Here is a 24,071-nt window from a genome sequence, read left to right on the forward strand (position 1 = left end):
TTTCAATGGGAAAAGTTATTCTGAACGTCCTTATATATAGTTTTTAAGAATTTTCTACTTAGCACCCACGTGTATTCTGCTTCCTCAATGCTCTGTAGTGGCTGGGTCAGTCTCTTTTGAAAACAGATGATCATGAACACTATATGTGGTCGTGAGCCTTGTGTATTCGTAAGTATATTTGATTATTTTATATAAAGATTACTCGAAGTAACTAACACAAAGGGACTAGACACACTATAGGTGGTTGTGAGCATCGTGTGCTCGTAAGTATATTGATTAATTTATGCGAAATTATTCGAAGTGGATTCTGATGCCATTAAAGATCTGACCAAATCCTTTTGGTGTTTTTTCACCAACCTGTTTTCAGAATAGGACATAAGTAGATGGAATGTCAAAACATGATTAGGTAGTTTTGGGACTAAAGAACATAATTATTGTGCATTTGCTTATATATACGGCTCATTATATGCATCATCACACACAAACAAAGAAAGTCACACACAAGTGCTCCCACTTGTTTTCTTCCATGGCTGGTTCAGTTTCGGGTGATACAGAAGCGCAATGCGCTGGAGGTCCAAGCAGCAAGCCCGGTGGCTGGATAACTTTTCCATTCATGATGGGTTTGTCTGTTTGTTTTTTGTTGTTGTTGTTGTTGTTGTCTATGTTCCTTTGAAGGCGAGACTTATACATATTGATGTCTGTTCTACGTGGTGCAGCTACATTGTTAGGTATGTCCATAACATCTTTCGGATGGGTACTGAACTTGATTGTCTTCTTGATCGAGGAATTCAACATCAAGAGCATCGCTGCTGCTCAGATTTCGAACATTGTCAATGGATGCCTCAGCATGTTGCCTCTTGTAGCTGCCATTTTAGCTGATTCTTTCTTTGGAAACATCCTCGTCATCTCTGCCTCAACTTTCATCTCGCTAACGGTAAGTCCAAAAACTCATGACTCATTCTCTTCAATGAATTTAATTTTCTTATACACAAAAAGATCTAACAGTTTTAAAACGTTATAGGGGATTCTTCTCCTGACTCTGGTCGCATCTTTGGACTTCTTGAAACCTACACCGTGTGAAACCGGATCAAACCTATGCCAGTCACCATCGGAACTCCAGCTTGGGATCTTGTACACAGCCTTAGTTCTAGTAACCATTGGAGCAGGTGGGACACGGTTCACCTTGGCATCTGCGGGTGCAAACCAATACAACAAACCTAAGGATCAAGGAAGCTTCTTCAACTGGTACTTCCTCACACTATACGCTGGGGCTATTACCGGAGCGATGGCTATTGTATACACACAGGACAATGCTAGCTGGAAACTCGGGTTTGGCCTCTGCGCTGCTGCAAATTTCGTAAGTTTCCTTGTTTTCGTCTGCGGGAAAAGACTCTACAAGCATGAGAAGCCCATGGGGAGTCCTTTCAAAAGCCTCATCAGTGTTGTAGTCGCCGCTACAGTGAAAAGAAAAGCTGCGATTTCGTCTAAAGAAGAAGACTATCACCAGGGACTCGCCAAGACTTCTCCTGCAATAATACCCTCCAAGAGCTATGGGTTCTTGAACCGTGCAGCCTTGAAAACCGAAGATGGCGGCTTGGTTAATAACGTCTGGAGGGTGTGCTCTGTTCAGGAAGTGGAAGATTTCAAAGCCATTCTCCGGCTTCTTCCTCTCTGGGTAGCCATAATCTTTGTTAGTACTCCAATGGTGATGCAAACAAGCTTAATGGTACTCCAAGCTCTAGTCACGGACCGTGCGCTTGGTCCTCACTTCAAAGTCCCGGCCGGGTCCCTCCAAGTCATTATAATGACCTCTGCATCCACCTTTATAATAATCAACAACTGGCTTGTCTATCCCATGTATCAGAAGCTAACCGGTAAGCGGCTAACTCCGCTTCAAAAGGTTGGAATAGGCCAGGTTCTCACCATCCTAAGCATGGCAGTCTCTACGGTTGTGGAAGCGAAGAGGCTGAAAACAGTTGAAAACGGGCATCCCATGTCAGTGTTATGGCTGTTTCCTCCTCTCGTTATAGTGGGGATAGGCGAGGCCTTCCAGTTTCCGGGAAACATTGAATTGTTCTATGGAGAATTCCCGGAGTCTCTGAGGAACACCGCGACTTCACTGACCTCGCTGGTGATTGGAGTCTCTTTCTATCTGAGCACAGCTCTGATCAGTCTGCTTCAGAGGACTACCAAGTGGTTACCAAATGACATTAACAGGGGAAGAGTTGACAATGTTTACTGGGTTTTGGTCGTTGCAGGAGTCTTGAATTTCGGATATTTTCTCGTCTGCTCTTGGTTCTACACATACAGAAATCTCCAAGGTGATAATGAACAACATCCTAAAGATGTTTCAACCTAAGACAGACAACATGTTTGCTTCAGTTTTCTCTAATTTGTAACATGCTCTTGTTAACTTATATATCTGCGTTTGCAATTTTTCCATCTCAAGTGTGTTTTTATTTTAATGGAACTGATGTCTTAATTTTTTTGCACTTTCCTCTACTTTGTTGCATGCTTCTCCTTTTTCTCATGTCTAGTATCTATGAATGTAACAGAGTAATTTACTGATTTTTTTGTATATATTTTTAGCCTAAAATGTATAAAAGTTTTAAGTTACAAGCACTAGTAAAAAAAACTTGGTGATTGGGTTTGAAATACGCTTAAGGGATGACGAAGTTTGGTGAATTGTTGAATGGGTCAGTGTTGTGCTTACAGTTCCCAGTTCAGACATATTCTTGCGTTACAAGTGAAAACGGTTTGAAAAATGCTTTTGTTTACACCATTGCTATTGCTAGTAGCTCTTTGATTTTCTATTAACTTGTTTAGTGTCGTAATGCTTTTAGGTTTTAGTTCTAATAAAGCAGTCGTTTTAAATAAACTACTGTGCTTAGTTCAAATTATTGGCAAACAACATACATCAGTAGCAGCAGATTATGTTTATTTATTTATCTAAAACAGTTACTAATCACCAGTTTTCGGAACCAAAATCTTGTTATATGCCTTTTGTTAAACACAAATAATTATAAAAACAATTTTTCTTATTGCTTTAGAAACTTTTCAAAATTAAAGCTTTCAATGTTTCTTTTAGATATTATGGAACAACTCTACATAAAACCTATATTTATAATAAAAGAAAATTCACTTCTACACGTGAAATATGAAAATACAAAGATAATCTAAATAATAAACTTCATTTTCTATTATAATTTTTTTGTGTATCTATACTATTATTTGCGAAGTAAATTTTCGCAATAGAGCTCTCACGTTAAAAGTTAGAGCGGTTAATATCGTTTATACCCTTATGAATAATTATATAAATTAGTCAAAATATAAAAACGAATTTCAAATCTATCTGATTAAAAAAATGATTAAAATTATTAATAAATCGTTTATACCCTTAATGAATAAATTATATAATTAGTCAAAAATAAAAACGAATTTAAAATATATCTGATTAAATAAGTGATTAAAATTAATAATGATAATAATTATCTAAAATATAAATAATTAAAAATGAATTTCTATTAATATTATTATATTTATATATTTTATTAGATAATTGACTTTAAATAAATATAATAAAATTTTCAAAAATAAAAACATGTTTTAAAACATAAGATAATTCTTAGATATATTCTGTTGTTATCTGAAAATAATATTTTATTATAAAATTTATAGTTAGATATAAAACAATTTATAATTAAATGCTTATCAAACAAATAAATACATTTTCTAAATTATATGTGAATGTTTTTAAAATTTAACACAATAATAAGCATATATATATATATTTTTTTTTTGATAAAAAATAATGAATGTATATTAATAATATTTTATTTATATATTATATTTGATAATTGATAAGTAAATATAATAAAATTCTCAAAAATAAAATATATTTTTAAAACATAAGATAATTCTTAAATATGTTGTGTTTTTATCTGAAATAATATTTTTTTATTATAAAATATAAAGTTTAATGTTTGATTTATCTTTTTAAAAATTAAATTAATAATTGATTATTTTGGTTTTGATTTAATATTTATAAACAGATAAATATCTATAAAAATACTATGCATGCATGTGCGGGCATAACACCTAGTTTAACTTATTAAACATGCTCTAGGTGCTTGGAGTAATCCATACAAAGCATTGTGCAACACATAAAATCGATATTTTTCTCTTTTCTTTTCAAAAAATCTGTGTTATGTCATATATACTAGTTCCTTTAGATTTCCATTCAAAAAAGCGGTTTTCATGTCCAAATGATAAATCTCTGATACATTCGTTGTTGCAAAGGCTATTAAGGGCCATATAGTTTCGAGACGTGCTACTGATGCAAATACTTCATCGAAATATATTCCTTTTCTTTGTACACAGCCTTTTGCCATAAGTTCCACCTTATACTTGTTCACCATACCATCCTCCTTTTTTTTATCTTGTAGATTCACTTTGACTCTATGGGTTTAAATCCAGCCGGTCTATTTACAAGCTCACACGTCTTTTGTTTCTTGTAATAGTTCCAATTTGGCTACCATATCTTCAATCCATTCTCTTATGTGTTCGGCTTCAAGATAGTTCTCTAGCTCACCATCCATGGTGAGCACCAACATTTCACTTTCTTGATCTGCAAGTAACACATAATCGTCGAGATACCTTGGTTTTGTTATGATGCGGCAGTGCCTAGACACCAACGGGTGACCACCACCGTACCACCACCGTATTAGTTTGCATTGTGATCATCATCTTCTTCTTCTTCTTCTTCTTCTTCTTCTTCTTCTTCTTCTTCTTCTTCTTCTTCTTCTTCTTCTTCTTCTTCTTCTTCCTCCTTGTTTATAACTTTCTGTTCATGATCATCACCTTGATCATCACCTTCTTCTATTTCACCATCATGTGTAAGCTTAAGAAGACTCAGTTCACAATTTTTTCGGTTGTTGTAGATGTCCAATCCCAAGCTTTTTTCTCGTCAAAAATCACATTTCTAATCACCACTACCTTTCCAGCAACCGGATCATAGAGTCTGTACAAATCTCCATACAATAACTCCAATGACTTTGTCACATGAAACACGGTTTTAGTCGGAAATGAGTGTCTAATATGCTTTCTTACTAGACATGAGTGACACAAGCTTTCTTCTTGTGTTACACTCGGCATTCCTACGACTATTTCCTTATTTACCATGTTGTTCATAACTCAATAGCTTATATGTCCTAGTCGAGCGTGCCACCTCCATGTAGCATCTTTATCTCTGACATGTAAACACTTAAGATAGCTAATATCCATAGGAATCTTGTAGAGACGGTTTTAGGATCTTGTAACTCATACTAGCAACCTTACATACGAATCTGTGAGTGCTAAATAGGTATCTTTCATGTTAACCTCACATCCATTTTATGTTGCTTGTCCAAAACTCAATATATTATGCTTAAGATCGGGTATGTAATATATGTCTTTGAGTGTCTTCCTCTCTCCAGTTTTGCACAATAAAGTAACTACACATTTTCCTACCATGTCAACATACAAACCATCACCAAACTTCACCTTTCCTTGGGTGTTTTGATCTAAACTCGAAAATAAATCATTATTCCTCGTCATGTGATTGCTCTCTCCATTATCCAAGTACCAAACACTTGCATTTCCTTTGTCGATATCAATATTCCTTGGAATCACTTTGCCTTCATTTAGCAGCACCACTTTGTGTACATAGAGGCGTCGACCTCTCGTGTCTCATTTAGATTGTTTTTTTTGATTATTTATTAGTTTCTCGAGATAGAAAGTTGCATAGTGACCCGTGTTATCACATCTCTAACATATCACCTTTGAAGGATCTTTTTTCGAGTTTTTAACTTTGGTGTGTGATACATGGTTTTGGTTATTGAACTGACCTCAACCTTTGTCTCTTCTATTCCGTCTTCTACCTCTTCTACATAAATTATCATAGTTTCTATGACTATGCTGGTCAATATTTGAAAACATAAGCTTCCCTTGGTTTTCTTTCTCAGTTTTTCCCCCTACACGCTCCTCATAAGCCTTTAGCCTTCAAAATATATCTTCAAAACCTGTTGCATTTAATTCTGAGACTTGCTCAAAGGACACTATGATCTGGATGTACTTGTATCTCGGAAGTCTCTTCGAGAATTTCCTCACCATCTTGGACACTTCTATGTTTTCTCCCAACAAGGCTTCCTTGGATTATAACCCCAATATCTTTCTCGCAAAGTCATCGTCGGTATCGTTATCAACCATCTTCAATCTGTCAAACTCCGTCATCAACGTCTCAAGTATCACCTCCCTTACACAATTAGCTTCAAGGTTTCATGACTTGATGGAATTCCAAATGTCTTTTGATGCGGTTTGTTTTCCTACCTGGAAAATCAAAATTTCGGGAACGAATTGAGAAAGAAGCAGTTGCAACATTGTTCTTCTTTCGAATCTGAAACGGGTTTGATTGTATCCTACACTTCATGAACACGCATAAAAACCTTCATCCTCATCGACCAAACCGTATAGTTTGCCTATGACAACATAATACATTGGATGGATGCGGATCCAAAGTCTTTTGTATGAGGCGCAGATCTAGTCATGTCCGTCATTTTGCTTACATTATCTATTTTCTATTGCCAAGATCGATGCTTAAACCAGGCTCTAATATCAACTCAAATCTCTAGAAACACAAAAAATTATAAAAACAATTTTTTTCTTGCTTTAAAAACTTCGCGAAACTGAAACTCTTAATGTTTCTCTTAGATCTTATGAAATAACTCTCATGAGACTTATATATATATATATATATATATATATATATATATATATAGTGAAACATAATTTTATTTTGCATGTAAAATATGGAAATACAAACATAATCAAAATAGTAAATTCATTTTCTATTTTAAATTTCTCCTTTTTGTGTATTTAACTTATCAAACACTTATTAATAAATTAACTTATTTCACGAGTCTTAGAATTATCTAACAACTCTAATCTTGAACGTCTAATAGAAAATAAAATTGCACTGAAAAAGTAACTTACGTGCATATGAATGCAAATTATATGCATTAGACACTGACTCGCTCTTATAACGTGGGTGGCAAAACACATTATTAGGCCCTCACTAACAGTACTTGGACGTGTGTATATTATAGAAGACCATGTTTTCGTATCACTAGTAAATTTTCTTTATAGCCACGAAATAGCTACGATTTTTTGTAGCAACTTTTGAAAAAATCACAAAGAAAAACATAGAAACTCGTGTGAAAATCGTGGTAAAACTAGCCATAATTTTGCCACGAAATTAAATGTGGTTAAAAATAGCTATAATTTTGTCACGAATAATTCAAAACAAATTTCGTGGCTATTCTTAGCCATGAATATTTCATGACTAAAACGTAGCTATTTTAGCCACGAAACTCCTAACTTTTGTTACGGTTTTTGATAGGTCTTTTTTTGCTATGATCTTATAACCACATATTTTGTTTCATGGCATTAGTAGCAAATCTTAAATATAGCCACGAAAGCTTCTTCCTCTAGTTACCATTGTAGCTGAACCAGCTTCGAACCTATTTCTATCTATTGATGAGATTTGGATGATCTAACTTTGGGTACTTGTGTTTTGTGTTAAGTAATTGAGTCATAACCACGAAAAAACGTGGTTGTATCCTTTTTCTTACTAGTGTATGCACATATAATATTAATTCTCAACTTTTATTAAATTTGAACTTTGAAATATGATACTTTTTTTTTTTTTTGAAACTGGAAATATGATACTTTGCGAAAGCTTTTTGGCCTAGTGGTCAGAAGATTTAAAAGATATTACATTAAGTTTGGGTTTTGATTCTCAAAAGATATAATTTCTCGGTTGTTCGTTATGCTCGTGTATTGCAAAGAGTATGTCTATCAAAGATAAACATGTAAAACCGTCAAGTAGAGAGATACGTCGTGAAACTGATGTATGTTAAATTATTAATCAAGCATATGATAGTTAATCATCATTTGTGATAGTAACAAAGAACATTTTTGATAGATATAATTGATGATTAGGCGAGTACTAAAAATGATAGTTTTACTTTTACCAGAACACTATTTAGCCAAGAACCAGGCCTGCATATATATCTGATACACTTGCTTTCTCACTTAATTAATTACATTACTATGCACGGACCCAAAGTAGAGAAAAAGAAACCTCACACAAAAATAAGGAAATTATGGGAATGAAAAACGTCTCAAGAAGGTCTAAAGTGACTTATAATTAAATATATATTTAAAAAAAATCCAAATTGCTGCTACCACAAAATTAGTTCGTTGTGATCATCTATCAACTAAAAGCTCGTGGCCTCAGCCTCTTGGAGTTCCTACAATCCTATATTATTCTCTACCATTTGTTTCTTCCACACCCAAATGCCTCAACATATTCTCAGTTTTTTTTTGTTAATTATTTTATATTACTATGTTTACCCGAAAGTTCTAAAGTTATGGCCGCTAATCTTTATTTTAATTTTGTCTCAAAAAATATAAATCTATTTTAATTTGAAGAATAATTTGTATAACATAGTTTTTTTTATGACATCGAAAAGGCTATTCTATTAATCAAACTTGAAATGGTCTGTGTAACCAGATAAAAATAGAACAACCAACAAAATACATATCTCTATGGAAAGATCTTGTCGTCCTAGCTAGGAAGTCAGAGATCCGATTTTGTGGTCGTAGAACATGGCAAATCTTAAATTCCGAAAAACATATATGCGAAGTCTCTATCCTATCCAATTCTGTTGCAAAACTAAGCCAAGTTTGTGGTTCCTTAATCATAGCAATCAGATCCTTGCAGTATGTTCCGAAGCTCTGACATGTCGAATATTGTAGCATGCTCTCCATCGTCCACCTTAATGCTTCTATTTCAATGTGCAGAGGAGACTCTCGTCGTATATAATTTCGTGTCCTCATAAGTTGAGCATTCCCCAAACTGTCTATCCAAGCCCATCCACTCCCGCTGAATTGTGATGTAGATGTCCATGATCCATCTATCATACAAATATTACTCAAGCTTATGATTTGAGATTGGTCACTACTATGCTCATGTAAAGTCGATGGAATTATTTCATTCGCATTGAACCAGGCTTGAGACTCACTCTCTGCATAGCGAACTAGCTCCTATGATCTTTGTCTATGCCCCTAAAAAGTTTATCGTTCCTAGCCTTCCAAATATACAGATTATCCAGGGGTATGAATCCCTATCTAAGGCTGGCTCGGCAATGATGTTCTTCCTCCAGAAAAGGTAATCCATATTAGCATAAATACTCGAGATAGGGAAAATATCTGAATTCGTTGGAGTTGAAGATAGGGTACATACTTGTAGAGTAGACGAACACTCAAATATTGCATGAGTAACAGATTCTTCTGGTTCCCTACATCTTGGACAGTAGTTATCGCATCTCATGTTACGTCTTATCAAGTTTTTTGTTACTGCCACGTGACATGTTATCAATTGCCATATAAGATGATAAATTTTTTGTGGAGCTTTTATCTTCCAAGCAAAGGCCTGGAGCTTAATTATACTGGGTTCTAATATCTCCTTCTCTTCCTCACGTCGCAATAAATTACGAGGTACCCAATATCCTGATTTAACCGTGTACATACCATTATTCGTGTAATTCCAACATAAAGTGTTATGTCTATGAGTAAAGCTTATGGCTAAACTTCTTATAAGAAGTGTCTTCAGAGACCACGTAATTCTCTAGCAATCCAACATCCCATTCTTTTGTTTCCTCATTGATAAAGTCGCTAACTCTCATGTTCGAATGAAAGACTGGAGCTAAGGGGCTAGCTGGTCTAGTCGGTTTTGTATAACATAGTTAATGACACATCTACAAATCATTGAATCATAACTGTCATCGATCTCTATCTTCATGTAAACGTACGATTCTTAGCTAATTAACTTTCAGAAACTGCTCAGATTCGTATGGTTATATATTTCAAATTTGCAAAGAGAAATACAACTCTTGGAGCTAGATGTAAAGTTTATTCCACTAAAGAAGTCCCCAAAGTAACCAAGTGGTGTTTGGTGAAGATTCGCCCTGTGGATCAATGTTACATATCGAATTTCACCATCCATGAATATCACTGAAGATTTTCTTTGATTATTAAAAATGATTTAGATGACAAGAATATTCGATTTTCTACATGACACTACTAAAATTTGGTTTATGATCTACAAGAAAAAAAGAATAAGAAAAATCTCAAGAGTGTAAAACTGTCAGAGAACAAAAAAATATAACTCATCTGTAACTTTAAAGTAACGGTGTATACTGATGGTATAGCACAAAATTGACGTACGTAATTAGAATTGTGTTCGTGAATAGAAATAAAGATGAGATTCCTTAAAGCTGGATACAAAATCGACGGCCAAGGTAAAAGCATATTTTCAGAAGTTCATCTATCTTTCGTACTAATACATGCACTCTCAACAATTTCTGGTAACACTTCATATGGACTACAAGCTTTTTGTACACTTTTTTTGGCGTACGTACGTTATGGAGAACCACAAAGCTGAAAGCATGCGCCGCACGTGTCAATAGCATCTAAACACGTTGCTGGATTCGTTACGCATTTCGCTTTGTATATAAAGGTAGACTATTTTGCTACGAATTAGTAATTATTTAGCAAAATCACCCACTTACACGTCTGCTCTCAGCATAAGGTGGAGTAAAACTGTTCATACGTGTGGAGGTCTACTATTTTTTTCAAGAAATTGAAAAATATTTCCACATTTATGTTTCTCTAAGCGAAAATATAATTTTATTTAAATCTAACTAACTTTTGGAGTCTGCGTTCATTATATAAATTTGCAAGAGTCAAAGAAAAAAAAAGTAGTTCGACAACACGATGGCCACAAAACTATTAATTTGGTTAATATATTCTTTTCATATTAAAAACTATTCTAAAAAAAAAATTAACAGTAATTTTCCAACTACCTTTTTCATTGTTTTAATTTGAGCGGTAGATCCTATTCTGGAAACAGAAATCTCTACATTAATAACATGTCTAATTCCAGTATTAAAAAGATCAACGGATAAGAATATTTGTCCATATATAATGGAAACTACATTAGTAGGAATATAAGCTGAAACATTTTCTGATTGGGTTTCGACGACTGGTAAGGCAGCCATACTTCCTTCACCTAATTCAGAGCTTAATTTAACATTTTTTTTAATGAGCTCAAAGATCATTCATGTACCACATACGCATAATATAAAAGTAGAAAGTATTGCATGCAGTGGAAAAAAAATCATTGTTTATCGTTTATATGAATGAGGAATTACCGGTATAGTTTGCAAAATTACATGAATCTGCTTATGTTAGTGACAAAAAAAACTATTCCGCACTTAAAATAAACTGTAAATAAAATTTATAATAATATAAACACGAAAATACAGATCCACCTAGTTTTCCAATCTCGGTATTTCTCCGTCCATAGTTCTAAGAGTATTTATAATTTATTGATATTTTGCCTTTATAATAGTAAAAAAAATATTTTAGTCATCTTTTTTCGGTAAAATAGATATTGCTTTGGTATTTATCAAAAAATCATATTGTATTATAAAATCATATTTTCCAATTTTAAAATAATCATTGAACTTTTCTAATTAAAATAAATATTTTTATAGAAATAAAATTTTCAATGTAAAATAGAAATATATTTTTTACATAATTATCCTTTAAGTTTAAAATATGTACAATTATAACTAATATAAATAATTTTGGAAGACAGTTTTTTTATCAAAAGATGATTCTTTATATAAGAATCAAATACAAAGAAGTTTTTCTAAGTCAGATTTAGAAAAAAATCAAAGATACAAGAATTTATTTCTGGAGTTGAAATGTATTAATTGATCATTTATAAAAATATAATAATATTGACGGTTAAATAAATCTACTATTCTTTTGATGAATAAATAAGATTTAATTTGTTTTATTGTTGTTTGTATAATGTACATTTATGTAATTATTGACGGTTAAATAAGATTTATGTAATAAATGTTTATTTTTAAATAATATTATAATAATGTGAAAAATCTTGCAAAATTTAAAATGAGTAGAGTTAATTTTCAACTATCATAATTAAACAATTTTAATTCTAAATCAAATAAAGATGTTAAACTACTTTTAGAATAAAAAATAGAAAAATACATTAGAGAAGAGAAATCTTCACTATTCGAAACTTTTGGTTTTCTAAATCCACTGCCGTTCGTGATCAGAGAAGATATTTCAATAATGTTTGGCTAACTGATAGTGTCTTTTGGACTACATTATTCTTTAGAAGAACTTTAAGTTAGACTCTATTATATGGTGGGATATGATAAATCCATATTAATATTCCGGAAACATATTTTACCTGAAATCAGCATCTACTCATATCACAACTCATTTATGGTACTAAAATTTAGTGGACCATAGCGACAATAAATATTGGGGAAGAAAAGAAAGAAAGAAAGAAAGAAATATCTGGGTGTAATAAATATAACTGACGGGCTCAGGAGTGTCTATCTGACTTGGCTACGTGTTCTCTCTATTCTTCCCTTCTCCCTCTCTCACTTGTTGGGTGGGAGTAGAAGAAACAAAGCAAAAAATGGCTACGAAAATATGTGAAATGTGGAGAGAAATGAAGGCTATAACGGCAATGGTGGTGGTTCAAATAGCAACAGCAGTGTTGAATATTTTGTTCAAGCTTGCGGTGGTAGATGGTATGGAGCCAAGAGTTCTCGTGGCTTATCGTCTCTTCTTCGCTACACTTTTCATGATTCCCCTTTCTCTTATCTTTCAAAGGTTGTTTTTCTCATTCTGCTTTGATATCAATTACTTTGACCAATTATTCTCATTGTTTAACTCCATGTGATCGGCTAGGGAGAAGAGGCCAGAGTTTACATGGAATCTTCTCTTACTAGCACTTCTCTCGGGGCTACTGGGGTACGTCAGTTTTACACACACACAAAAGTTTTCGAAGCTCTACATGTGCTCAAAACTGCAAAAATTTCCGTTTTTGTTTTTGTTTCCTCAAGTCCCAACCATTTTTTCTTCAAAATAAATGATCAAACATATAGGGTCTGACTGTTATATAACTCATATAATCATATGCGCAATTATATGTATATGCCATCAACTATTTAAAAAAAAAAACTAGCCATTAGCTAGGTAGGATAATAGGGAAGACTACTTATTTAAGCAATCGTCTACATGTAGTAAAAACCATATTTTTTTTTTTGAAACACATAGTAAAAACCATATATTATCAATATTACCAACCGGTGGTTTTACATTTGAATTCAACATGCACGTACCAGGACGTAAAAACTCTAGACGATTACGTTTCAACGTAATCAGTATGATCAACCAATTAAATCAATATCACCAACCAGTGGTTTTGCATTAAAAACCAATATATATATACCAAGAACATTGAAGGGCAATTAAATTTATGGTGACGTAAGTACTTGTTCCTAACATAGTTATATAGATTAGTATGTAAAAATAACTATATTAGATCTAATCAAGAGCGTGTGGTCCAATTGTTTCTTCGAGTGGATTGAAAACTCATCATATGAATTAAGTCTAGGGATCGAGTTCTCTCATCAATTCAATTCGATGTGGTTCCTTCTTGACCACTGTTGATGTCTTAAATGACAAGAATACTTTACTTTTTACATGTCTTAGAGATTGTTCCAAGTTTTTTTTGGACTCCATATCTATATATATATATATATATATATATTAGACTTATCATAATTTTTAGATGATTGAACAGTGCGGTGTTACCGAGTATCTTCACCATTACGGGCCTGGCTCTAACGTCAGCAACATTCGCTTCTGCTGCTGCCGTTCTCACTCCCTTGATCACTTTCGTATTGGCTGCATTTCTTAGGCAAGTCTACATAATTAATAACAGTTTTAATCCATTTATGCATGTTTATATTCTCAAAGCAAAAAAAAATAGTCTGTTGATATATGGATCGTTATTCAATTTTTGGTGGTCTTAAAGGATGGAGAGTGTAAGGTTTGGAACAAGAGAAGGGAAGGCTAAAGTTTTTGGGACACTCTTTGGTGTTGGAGGAGCTCTTATCTTTATATTCTACAGAGGAAAAGATATTCATATGTGGTCAACGCACATTGACCTAATGAACAAATCACATGACTTCTCACGTGATGCCTCCCACCATATTTCTATCCTCGGGGCTCTTTTTGTTTTTGGTGGCAACTTTTCCTATGCATTTTGGCTATTATTGCAGGCAAGTTTTTTCGTTTCTCTTCTCCGTATCGCTAAGCATGTGGTGTAATATTAAGTATATATATATATTAAAGAATATGGGTTGGAATATATTATAATGCATGATACTTTTTGATAGTACTAGGCAATATTGAGGTGACGTGGCTTATTATCATCTAAATTTAGATATGCACATTATAAATGATATTAAATGTCCGAATTTATGATAACATTTTTTGGTTTACAGGTAAAAGTAGGCAAACAATTTGGAGGGGCTTACTGGAACGCGACGCTAATGAACCTGACGGGAAGCGTTGTGGCTGTTATTATTGTTCTTTGCTGGAATTGCGATTTGAAGGAATGGAAATTAGGATGGAATATCAGGCTCTTTACGATTGCGTATGCGGTAAATATAAATATCGAATATATATGTCTTGTTCAGTCAAACTAATTGAAGGTCATATGCAAACTATTCCTTTTATCTAACATAGCATCATAATTTTTTCTAAAGAACACGGTCATGTTAGTAGAAGTAACACATTCTTACGAGTCAATGAGAGAAGATTTTAAGTTCGCCTTAAAGCATATCTTTCATGTGGTCTGTTGCAGTCAATTGTGATGTCCGGAATGGTGATAGCAGTCAACGCATGGTGCGTCGAATCTAGAGGACCATTATTTGTATCGGTATTTAGCCCTGTAGCACTTGTCGTCGTTGCTCTTGTTGGATCATTTATTCTAAACGAAACACTTCACGTGGGGAGGTACAAAAACTCATGTATATTTTATATTGCTTTGTGGAGATGGATTTGTTATGTGTGTATGTATATAATTGTTTATCTTTACATGTCGACATTACAGCATAATTGGTACAGTGATTATTGTGGGAGGATTATACCTTGTGCTATGGGGTAAAAACAAAGAAATGAAGAGTATCACTCCGACCTCGGATTATATTGAAACAAATAAGACTACTAGCAAAGACATCTCCCTTAAGAATCTCCCAACATTAAGTACAAATGTCCCTTGAATACGAATACAAACCAACAATTGCTTTTTATATATGTTCTATGCTTCTATATTAGGGAATATTAATTTCTCTATGTATGTTATATGTGATGAAGATTTCTTGAATGTTGTAATTTATGATATGGGAGTACATCAAAACTATCTCAGATTATAGTTTTGAGACTAATATAAAATTCTAAAATATTTATTGTTTTTAATTATTTTGGCTCTGCGGCATGTGTATAATTTAGAAGACAAGAGACCTCATTTGTATATAAACCATATTTGAGCAATGTTTTTAAAACCAGGCTCCAGCCACTAACTGACCGAAACTTTTTTCGGATCTCATGGGGCTGATATGGTTTGATTGGGTTCAACCAAATTCAGTTGAGTTCAATCATAATTAAAATAGAAAAAAAATCTAAATGTTTTCTTAGTTATTTTTTGATAAATTTGAACTTTAATTATTTAAATTTTTAATATAAATAATTATAAAATAAAATTTAAGTACAAACCAAATGAAAATTATATATATAATCAATATTTTGACTTATAATATTAATCACTGTGAGTTATAAAAATTCAGAGATTGAATATAATTAAAAAGATAATTTGTAACAGTTATACTGATTTAAAAGACAAATACCTTTAAGAAAACTGATTTTAATGGTAAAATACAAACAACCCCGATTTTTATCCACCCAATCCATATATGTTTTTGGTTCACGGTTCAACCATGTCCGACCGTTGGTTCGGTCCAGATTTAAAACATTAGGTTTAAATAAAACCATTAAAATGCATAGTTGTGTTCAATTTTAATTTAAGAGCATCCTCAAGCCAAATATTCCAAATTTTCTAAAAATATTAAATTAAGATATTAATATTATGATGAAATTGAGATAGATTTATTATAATTATAATATTTTAATGATCATATATATTCATTTTTAGTTTAATATTTTTAGGAGCATCCGCAAGCCAAATATTCCAAATTTTCTAAAAATTCGTAGGAGGTACTTGCAATTTGCAATGAGGATGTTGTTTAAGTTGAACAGTTAAACTGGGCCGATAATGAGCCGCTCCAATAACTCCCTCTTTGCTAAACCTTAACCCTTTACAATTTACATAATTGATTCTCCAAACATCCTTTTTTAATGTTTGATTCCTATACAAGACAAATCACCAAAGATTCTCGAGTTAACATAAGCAGATGCCACACGATACCATTGTTCCTCTCGACAGAAAAAGAATAACTCACTCCTCGAGGCTTCTTCTTACCTCGTTTTCAAAACTTGTACACGTATGTAAGTATAAATGAATATGTTTAAACTCTAATCCTGAAAAGACTAAATTTCACGTTAAAACATGACATCTGAGTATCGTCCAAGAATTATTGTGAATGGAACAAGAAGAACAAGAACGTTCCATTACTTCTATTGCCGTCATTGCAGCCGCACTATTAGGCTCCAAAACTATGGTCTATATGGTCCTTTATGTCCTCTCTGTTCTAGAGAGATCAATCTCCACGATGAGCTTGACATTATGAGGCTAAACCGGCCTTATTGGGATACCGATACCGATTGGATCACTCTCCATCTTGTCAACTCAACGAGAAGCAACCGGTTCAATCATGAACTAGTTAATACCGATGATGAATTCGCTGATGTCTTGCCTAACGAACGTGTCGGTCCACCACCGGCCTCTCCATCCGCCATTGAGGCTGTAAATACGGTGACGGTCTCGGAAGAAAATTTGGCAAAAGAGATGGTTTGTGCGATATGCAAGGAGGAGTTTGAAGTTGGAGAGGAAGGAAAAGAGTTGAAATGTTTGCATTTGTACCATCCAAGCTGCATTGTGTCTTGGTTGAATATTCATAATACTTGTCCCATTTGTCGCTTTGAGGTTAACTTAGGCGTTTCCCATTGTCACGTTGATGGAGAAGAGTCTCACAACCTCGGCAATGGTCGATCAAATCGCATTCGAACTAGGGTTTGTTCTTTGTGGCCTCTCCGAATGATGTTTGATTGGGTACATAATCTCCTCGGTAAGATACCTCCTCCTGATTTAATTTTCATGGCTATCGTATTATGCTTTAATGTTTTTAATTATAAAGTTTAACACGTAATTGAAGAAATATTGCAGATGTAAGAATAACAAACACTTGAAAACATCAAAGATATTGCGAACAAGAATATTGTATGAAAATAGTAATTATATATAGACTAAAATTAGGTTAATTCTGAGAGACTGGAGTAAAAATATACATCAAGAAGAAAATAAAATCAAGAGGCAACGAGGATTAAAGGCGAAAGAGACGTTTATAGATTTTCGTGAAACAAAACTCTGACTATATTTTATGTAAATATCATCAAATTATTATCTTTGATTCCTTTGGAAGTTGTACGTAACTCGTGTAAATAAAATTAAGAATTGTGGTGAAAATCTTTTAGTTGGTAGATCATACGATGAAATAGATTAGGCATGGATATATTTATCCGGAACCGAAGAACCGAACCAAATCGAAAACGAGGTTTTGTTTGGATTTAGATCTTTTCAATGACCTTTGTGGAGCATGTATCTGTAGAACCAAAAATACGAAATTAAACCGAATTCAAACCGAGAACCGAATGGATACCTGAATTTCCATAATATACTTTGTATACTTATAAATATTAATTATATATAGTTTTAAAATATCAAATAATTTAAGATTTTATTTATAAGTCAAAATACCGAAAACTAAAATTATCAAAATACTTTTTATCCGAAATATTTAAAATTATCATAACTAACCAAATTTTTATCAAAGAACTAAAAATCTGATATTTAATCTGATATTTGGGTTTACAATGTCTTGCTACTTTTGGTTTTACTAGTTAAAATTAAACTCCAACTTGTGTTCAACCTTTGTTGCTTAAAGATTAGTCGGAAATCACTTTCAGTGCAAGACTCGCATGCATATTTCACTGTGATGGTGATTTAGAGTTTCTCAGACCACCTCCATCAAAGGCTTTAGTAAGAGGATTCTAAAAAAAACTAAAAAAAATAAATGGTAAATGTGAAAAAACCAAAGAACCAGTGTCTAATATGACACTTCTAGAACTGGTAAACACCCCATGCGTGTCTTTTTGCTATTGGCTTCTCTCTACCTTTCTCTTCGTTGGTGTATTTTTTTTTTTGGGTCTGAGAAATTTCTTGTCGATCGTTTTGAGAAATCTCTCCAAATCATCACCGTGGAGGTTCGTCGATGTTTTATTTTGGGTTTCATTGATCTCTTCACTACAGGAGGAGACTAGGAAACACGAGATCAACCGTTTGTTGGATGAGATGCTGAGCTTGGAGAAACAAGAGCCTGAATCGTCATCATCGGAGGAGGCGCAAGCTGTGACTCCGTGGGTCGTCTCCGATAGTGTCGAAAGACTCACTTCTCCGCCGTGGCGTCTTCTGCGCACACAGGTATCTAAATTTGGATGAGAGTGAGGATGAATGGGTTGAAACTTCCTGGCGTTTGGAAGACGTTAGTTGACGCTGTGAGTCGAGTCAAGGGGTCTTCAAGTAATGGACAAAATTACAGGATGTCAACTCGCTCGGGACGTCCGTTCTCTGCAATCTGCTGGTCGACACTTGAGCCTGTGAGTAATTCTATCTCTGAAAAAATACCATTCAGAATCTTCCATTGTGTGTTATATACACTGGCTCTCTTTCATGGGTGAAGAACCAAGGGCGGGGAGTATAATAGGAGCAAACTTCACTGCTGGTTTTGTTGCTGGTGCTGCTACTTGCCCACTTGATGTTGCAAAGACTCGGCGTCAAATTGAGGTAAAATTACTTTTTCAGCTGGTTTTAGACAGCAAAAGCATTTAAATAAGGCCAACATTTGGCATTCAAGTTCTTATAACAAATTACATTGAAACGTTTTTGGTTTTTGCAGAAGGATAGAGATAGAGCTATGAAGATGACCACAAGACAAACCCTGGCTGAGATTTGGAGGTATGAATTAGCAAAAGGAAACAGTTTCCTTGTTGATATTAGCAAAAAGTGAAGATCTGTATGTTGGGGTTATTGATGTCAGTACCGTCTGTAACACGTTTTGTTACTACAAAGATTACGTTCGGATGCAGAAGCTATAAATGTCATAAATAACTGGATTCACAGCGTCAACTAACGTCTTTCAAACGCCAGGATGAGTCAGCTAATACCGTGGAGCTTTTTGGTGGGTCTGAGCTTGTGATCACCAAGAGAGGAGAGAACAAAGTAACCAGGACTCTTGGGTCTCGGGAATTCATGCGCTACTAAAAACAGAAGCCACCACCGTCTTCTCAGAAACACATTGTCAAGTTGATTTAATTGAGAATATATGACAAAAATTTGAAACAAATCAAGATTTCAACTAATTGGCTTTTTCTTATTTAGGATTTGTATTTGTATTTTTAATATGCTTTTATGTCATTTTTATTTAGATTTTTATGTATGATTTTCTTTCATCTAATAAAATCCAATCATTCAACTTTATAAAAAAAAAAATTTTAGAACTTCAATGAGGTTCTCCCATTGGAAGAAGAGAAATTTAATTAGAATAACAAAGGTTCTTAACTTTTCACATCACAAAATTAAATACTAAAAAAATCATTAGAACCCTTGTAGTCTCTTACCAATGGACATACTCTCAGTTCTCAGATCTTGAAACACTTGCAAGAAAAGGGAATTCAACAATTGTTACGTGTCTTCACACTCCACAATAAAATGGACCCACACAACGTAAACACAAACTCTGAGACAAATGGATCATGTTTACATTCCCCTGAACCATTTAGTACTAGACACTCTCCCGATTACATATTTGAAGTAAAAGTGATAGAAGCTTTCAATCATTTAGGATCGACAAGAGATAATCTGATATAAAAATCAGAAAAATATGAGGAAGGTTTTCTATATGTATTGTCTTTGAGCGTTTCTTACAAATACACAAGACAATCCACGTTATTCTAGACAATCAGAAAAATATGAGAAAAATTAAGGAATGAAAGAGAGATATCATAATTTCTAAGCATAGATTCTCAATACAAGCCGATGAAAACAAGATCTTCTTATACGAGATGGTTGTAAAGTAAACTCGATGGGTACCATTAATATCTCGAATAGTATTTTGGTATTCTTATGGATCTTCGTCAACCTGGACTCTAATACCAAATCTAGAACTCAAGAAATCAAACAAGATCAAATATAAAGAACTTTCTTTATTAATCCTTAAGAAAACTAACTCAAAAACTTAAGTTTTCTTGATCTCTCACACAATTCATAAGATTTGTCACATGTTGACATCTTCTTATATAGATTCTATAGATTTAACATATTTCTATTTTCCTTTCCCTAATCCTTTACATAACCATAACCCGGTAGGATTAGGATAATTTCCTTTTCAATTAATCTTAAACTTATTCCAACATATTATCTACTATGTTTTTTTTTGAGATTTTCTGATAGCTTAATTACAAAATGTTGTCCTAAAAAAAATATTGTAATGAGAACACTGGCCCCTGTCGCGGAGTATCCTTCATGGATAGCTAATCGTGATGGTAAGATGATTATTATGTCGAAATTATTAACCAGATGCTAGTCAGATTAGGTTGACGAACAGTAGAACACACACAACTATAATTATTTGATAAATAGTACACATGTATAAGAGCATCTTCAGTTTTCTAGGTGTTCAATTTCAGTGTGGTACAAGTGAAATTTCGTTCAATAAACGATGATCAAAACTAGCAAAACATCCAATATAATATACAAGTACGTGCTTATTCATTAAGTTGGTCTTAACGGAACACAATTACAAAACAACTATAAAGCTAGAGCTTTTACATTTTTTTTGTTGCCAGCATAAACATACCATAACCAAAGCACAAATAACAAAAAGCAAACTTACATGCACGTCCGACTTCTCTTTTCTTACATTTCATTCAAAGGACAGAGCTGACGAAAGGGCCGGTGGTGAAGTTGGCGATGTTGAGAATAGCGGTCTGAACGATATTGACTAGGTTTATGGAGGCGGTGAGGGCACCGTCCGGCGGGAAAACTGAACACGTGGCAACAGGGAGATTAACCCTGACGAAGCATGAGGAAGGGTCAAAGAGGATAGTGTCAAGAATCCTCACCAAGACAACGAAGGCTCCGGCGGGATTAGTCAAAGCTTGGCCAAGATTGGTTTGAGACCCGGCGCACGATAGCTGGACAATGGCTCCGGATAACGGAGGACTGTTTCCCCTGAGGTTGCCGTCAAGGGAACAGAACAGGACGCCGTTAACTCTGACAGCACCGATCTGGAGACCGTTAAGTAAGAGTCCGCGAGTGAGGGATGAAAATGAAGCTAAGAGAAGGATGGAGATTAGGAAAGCAGTGTGGGATGTCTTCATTTTTTATATGATAGTTGTTGTTATGTTTGAAGTGTTACTTATTAGAGGATGTAACTATTGAGAGATTATATAGAATGTTTTGCGAGGGGGTCTTTCATAATAATATAACAGATATCGGTCTGTTTTGCAATTAGTGATTGATTGTAGTGGTGTAGTGTAACGCATCAAGTATTGATGACAAGGTGAATTGGTGAGTGACTGAGTGTATTCCCATGACGTCGTAGATTCAAACAAATTAACTTTTTGTTTAAAGCCCTAAGATACATGACCGGTTATAGCATGTGCATTGTTTCATTATAAATGTATTGTTTTAGAAATTAACTATTTTTTTTTTATAATTCTAAACCAATAGTATTTTTTTTTTGAAATTTACAATTCAACATTATTAACTAATAATAAAAGCTTAAAAACTAATAAAATTTTCATAGAAAACTTAAACATGTATTTTTCGAAAACACATTTTTACTGTAAAATATTTGTCTCCTAGAAATATAGAAAATATCCGCTAAACATTATCTGGGAAGTGATTATTTAATTGTCATCACTCTATTCATCTCAACAAAAAATATGGTTTAAAAAAATGTGACATGACAACACCTAATTGTGATATGTAAAAATTTTCTTTGTAAATAATAAATTATATATCACCATTAAAGTAAATTTACTTTATAATTTGTTTAATAATATTTTGAAATATGATAATGACTAATAATTATACTATCACCATTTAAGTATATTATATTATTTATTAATAAAAAATACAAATATATTTTTATACATTAACTTATATATAATATTTTTGTTTATAAATATATTTTATCAAAATCAATTGTAGGAGTTCCTTAACAAATAAATAACCAAAGAAATACTAATCAATTAATAAATTTGTTCATAGTTAAATAATTAATCGTTTTTTAAGAACTTTAGTGGAGCATTAGGTTAATTAACAAAATCACTTTACTAATTTAATGTATTTTAACTAAAATAAGGAAAAATCCAATTTTTTTTAGAAATCATATATTTAAATATAGGCATTTTAAAATAAGAGAAGAAGAGACATATTTAAAATAAATTGTCATTAAATATAAAAAAAAAATTCTTATAAATGTAAGAATTCTATTGAAGTTTAAACAAAATTAAATTGAGATAGTTAAAATGAAACATAAATGAACAAAACTTAATATAATTACATCTACAGTTTTAATTTTTCCAAATAATAAAGCTAAAATATATAAACAATATGGTTAAAACGAAACCAAATTTTTTAAAAGTATTATAGTTAAAATTATTATTTCTGTTATTCATATGAAAAATCCTAATTTCTTAATTAATTGACTGTTTCCAGATATTAATAACTAATTACCAAAATCCCCATTATTAAACCCTTTGTTATGCAGGTTTTGTTTGTAAAAATAAGAAGAAAGATGTGATTCCATTCTTTCAACATTTAGCGATTTTCAAGAGGTGTTAAAAAAAAGAAGCGATTTTCAAGAATTTCAAACTACCAAGATTTTCATGATTTTAGCGGCTAATATTTATCGAGAAACATAAACCAATGTAATAAAGGAAACATAAATAAATATAATGTTTCCTGATTTTCAAGGTTTGTTCCCTTGCAACTCGCACTAATTTAATAGTGAAAGGTTGATGCAATGTGTGACGCTTTCGGATATAAACAGCCGTTTCAATAAAAAGAGAACAGAGAAACATGTTCTTGCTGAGCTCGGAGTTTGAAACAAACAAAATATATTGTGAAGTAAACAGAAAGAAAAATAACTGTTTTACGTAAGAAAGAAGCAACGAGACACATGTCTTATGTTACGATGAATGATCTCCGGATACTCTGGCAAATAACAAAAGTAATAATAATCTGAGGCATGTGGTAAAGTCTCTCTTTTCTCTGAGTTAAGGCTTCGAATGTTACGAACCGTCCCGTCCCACACCGCAGTCAACAGTAACAAAAATCTCTACATATACCATATATTTATATATTTTATAACTGTTAAAACCGCACTGCAGTTAAACTGCTTATCCCGCATCGCTCAAACCGCAGTTACCATTCGGAGCCTAATCCTTAAAATAATTTCACTTGCGTGTTAGATAGCCTACCTAGGGTTTTAATTCACCTTTTTGATCGTATTTGTTTACCTTTCGGATAAGGTAGGGTGGTTCTTTTTATTTTTTTGTCACTTTTTCATTTGGCTTCGTGGGCTGAAGTGCGAATACAATAGTAGACTTATAAGCCCACCACATGAATAATACAAAATAGATTACAATTCATAAAACACGTGTAAGCTTTGCGTAAAGATGCTGCAAGATGGGTGGTGATTGATTGGTAGAAGGTGTGAGAGCTGTACACAGTGAGTAGTGCTTTAGAAATCCAAATGTCTACAACTCAATTT

General features: G+C 33.2%; 4 protein-coding genes across 5 annotated transcripts; 3 read left to right on the top strand and 1 right to left on the bottom strand.

Moving 5' to 3' along the window:
• The first annotated feature begins 88 nt into the window (after positions 1-88).
• On the top strand, positions 89-2,578 carry LOC103852454 (protein NRT1/ PTR FAMILY 2.3). Its single transcript, XM_009129360.3, has 3 exons — positions 89-620; positions 717-934; positions 1,022-2,578. Exons 1-3 carry the CDS (start codon positions 467-469, stop codon positions 2,357-2,359), a joined length of 1,710 nt encoding a protein of 569 aa, XP_009127608.2. The 5' UTR covers positions 89-466; the 3' UTR covers positions 2,360-2,578.
• A 4,494-nt stretch (positions 2,579-7,072) lies between these two features.
• Positions 7,073-15,474, top strand: LOC103852455 (WAT1-related protein At1g68170). Of its 2 annotated transcripts, XM_009129361.3 has the most exons (7): positions 11,944-12,816; positions 12,895-12,957; positions 13,793-13,909; positions 14,027-14,273; positions 14,499-14,657; positions 14,861-15,012; positions 15,110-15,474. In XM_009129361.3, the coding sequence occupies exons 1-7, from the start codon at positions 12,620-12,622 to the stop codon at positions 15,276-15,278; spliced, it is 1,104 nt and encodes a 367-aa protein (XP_009127609.1). In that variant the 5' UTR covers positions 11,944-12,619; the 3' UTR covers positions 15,279-15,474. The 2 variants fall into 2 exon arrangements, with proteins under 2 accessions (XP_033139575.1, XP_009127609.1); XM_033283684.1 differs by lacking the exon at positions 12,895-12,957 and having other exon boundaries at positions 7,073-12,816.
• Positions 15,475-15,719: 245 nt separating this feature from the next.
• LOC103852457 (E3 ubiquitin-protein ligase ATL59) lies at positions 15,720-19,721 on the top strand. The gene is made up of 3 exons (XM_009129362.3): positions 15,720-17,300; positions 17,399-19,075; positions 19,188-19,721. The coding sequence occupies exons 1-2, from the start codon at positions 16,622-16,624 to the stop codon at positions 17,419-17,421; spliced, it is 702 nt and encodes a 233-aa protein (XP_009127610.1). The 5' UTR covers positions 15,720-16,621; the 3' UTR covers positions 17,422-19,075; positions 19,188-19,721.
• A 1,495-nt stretch (positions 19,722-21,216) lies between these two features.
• Positions 21,217-21,669, bottom strand: LOC103852459. Its single transcript, XM_009129366.3, has one exon. It carries the CDS (start codon positions 21,667-21,669, stop codon positions 21,217-21,219), a length of 453 nt encoding a protein of 150 aa, XP_009127614.1.
• Positions 21,670-24,071: the final 2,402 nt, after the last annotated feature.

Source organism: Brassica rapa, chromosome A02, assembly GCF_000309985.2.
Source record: "Brassica rapa cultivar Chiifu-401-42 chromosome A02, CAAS_Brap_v3.01, whole genome shotgun sequence".
Lineage (NCBI taxonomy): Eukaryota > Viridiplantae > Streptophyta > Magnoliopsida > Brassicales > Brassicaceae > Brassica > Brassica rapa.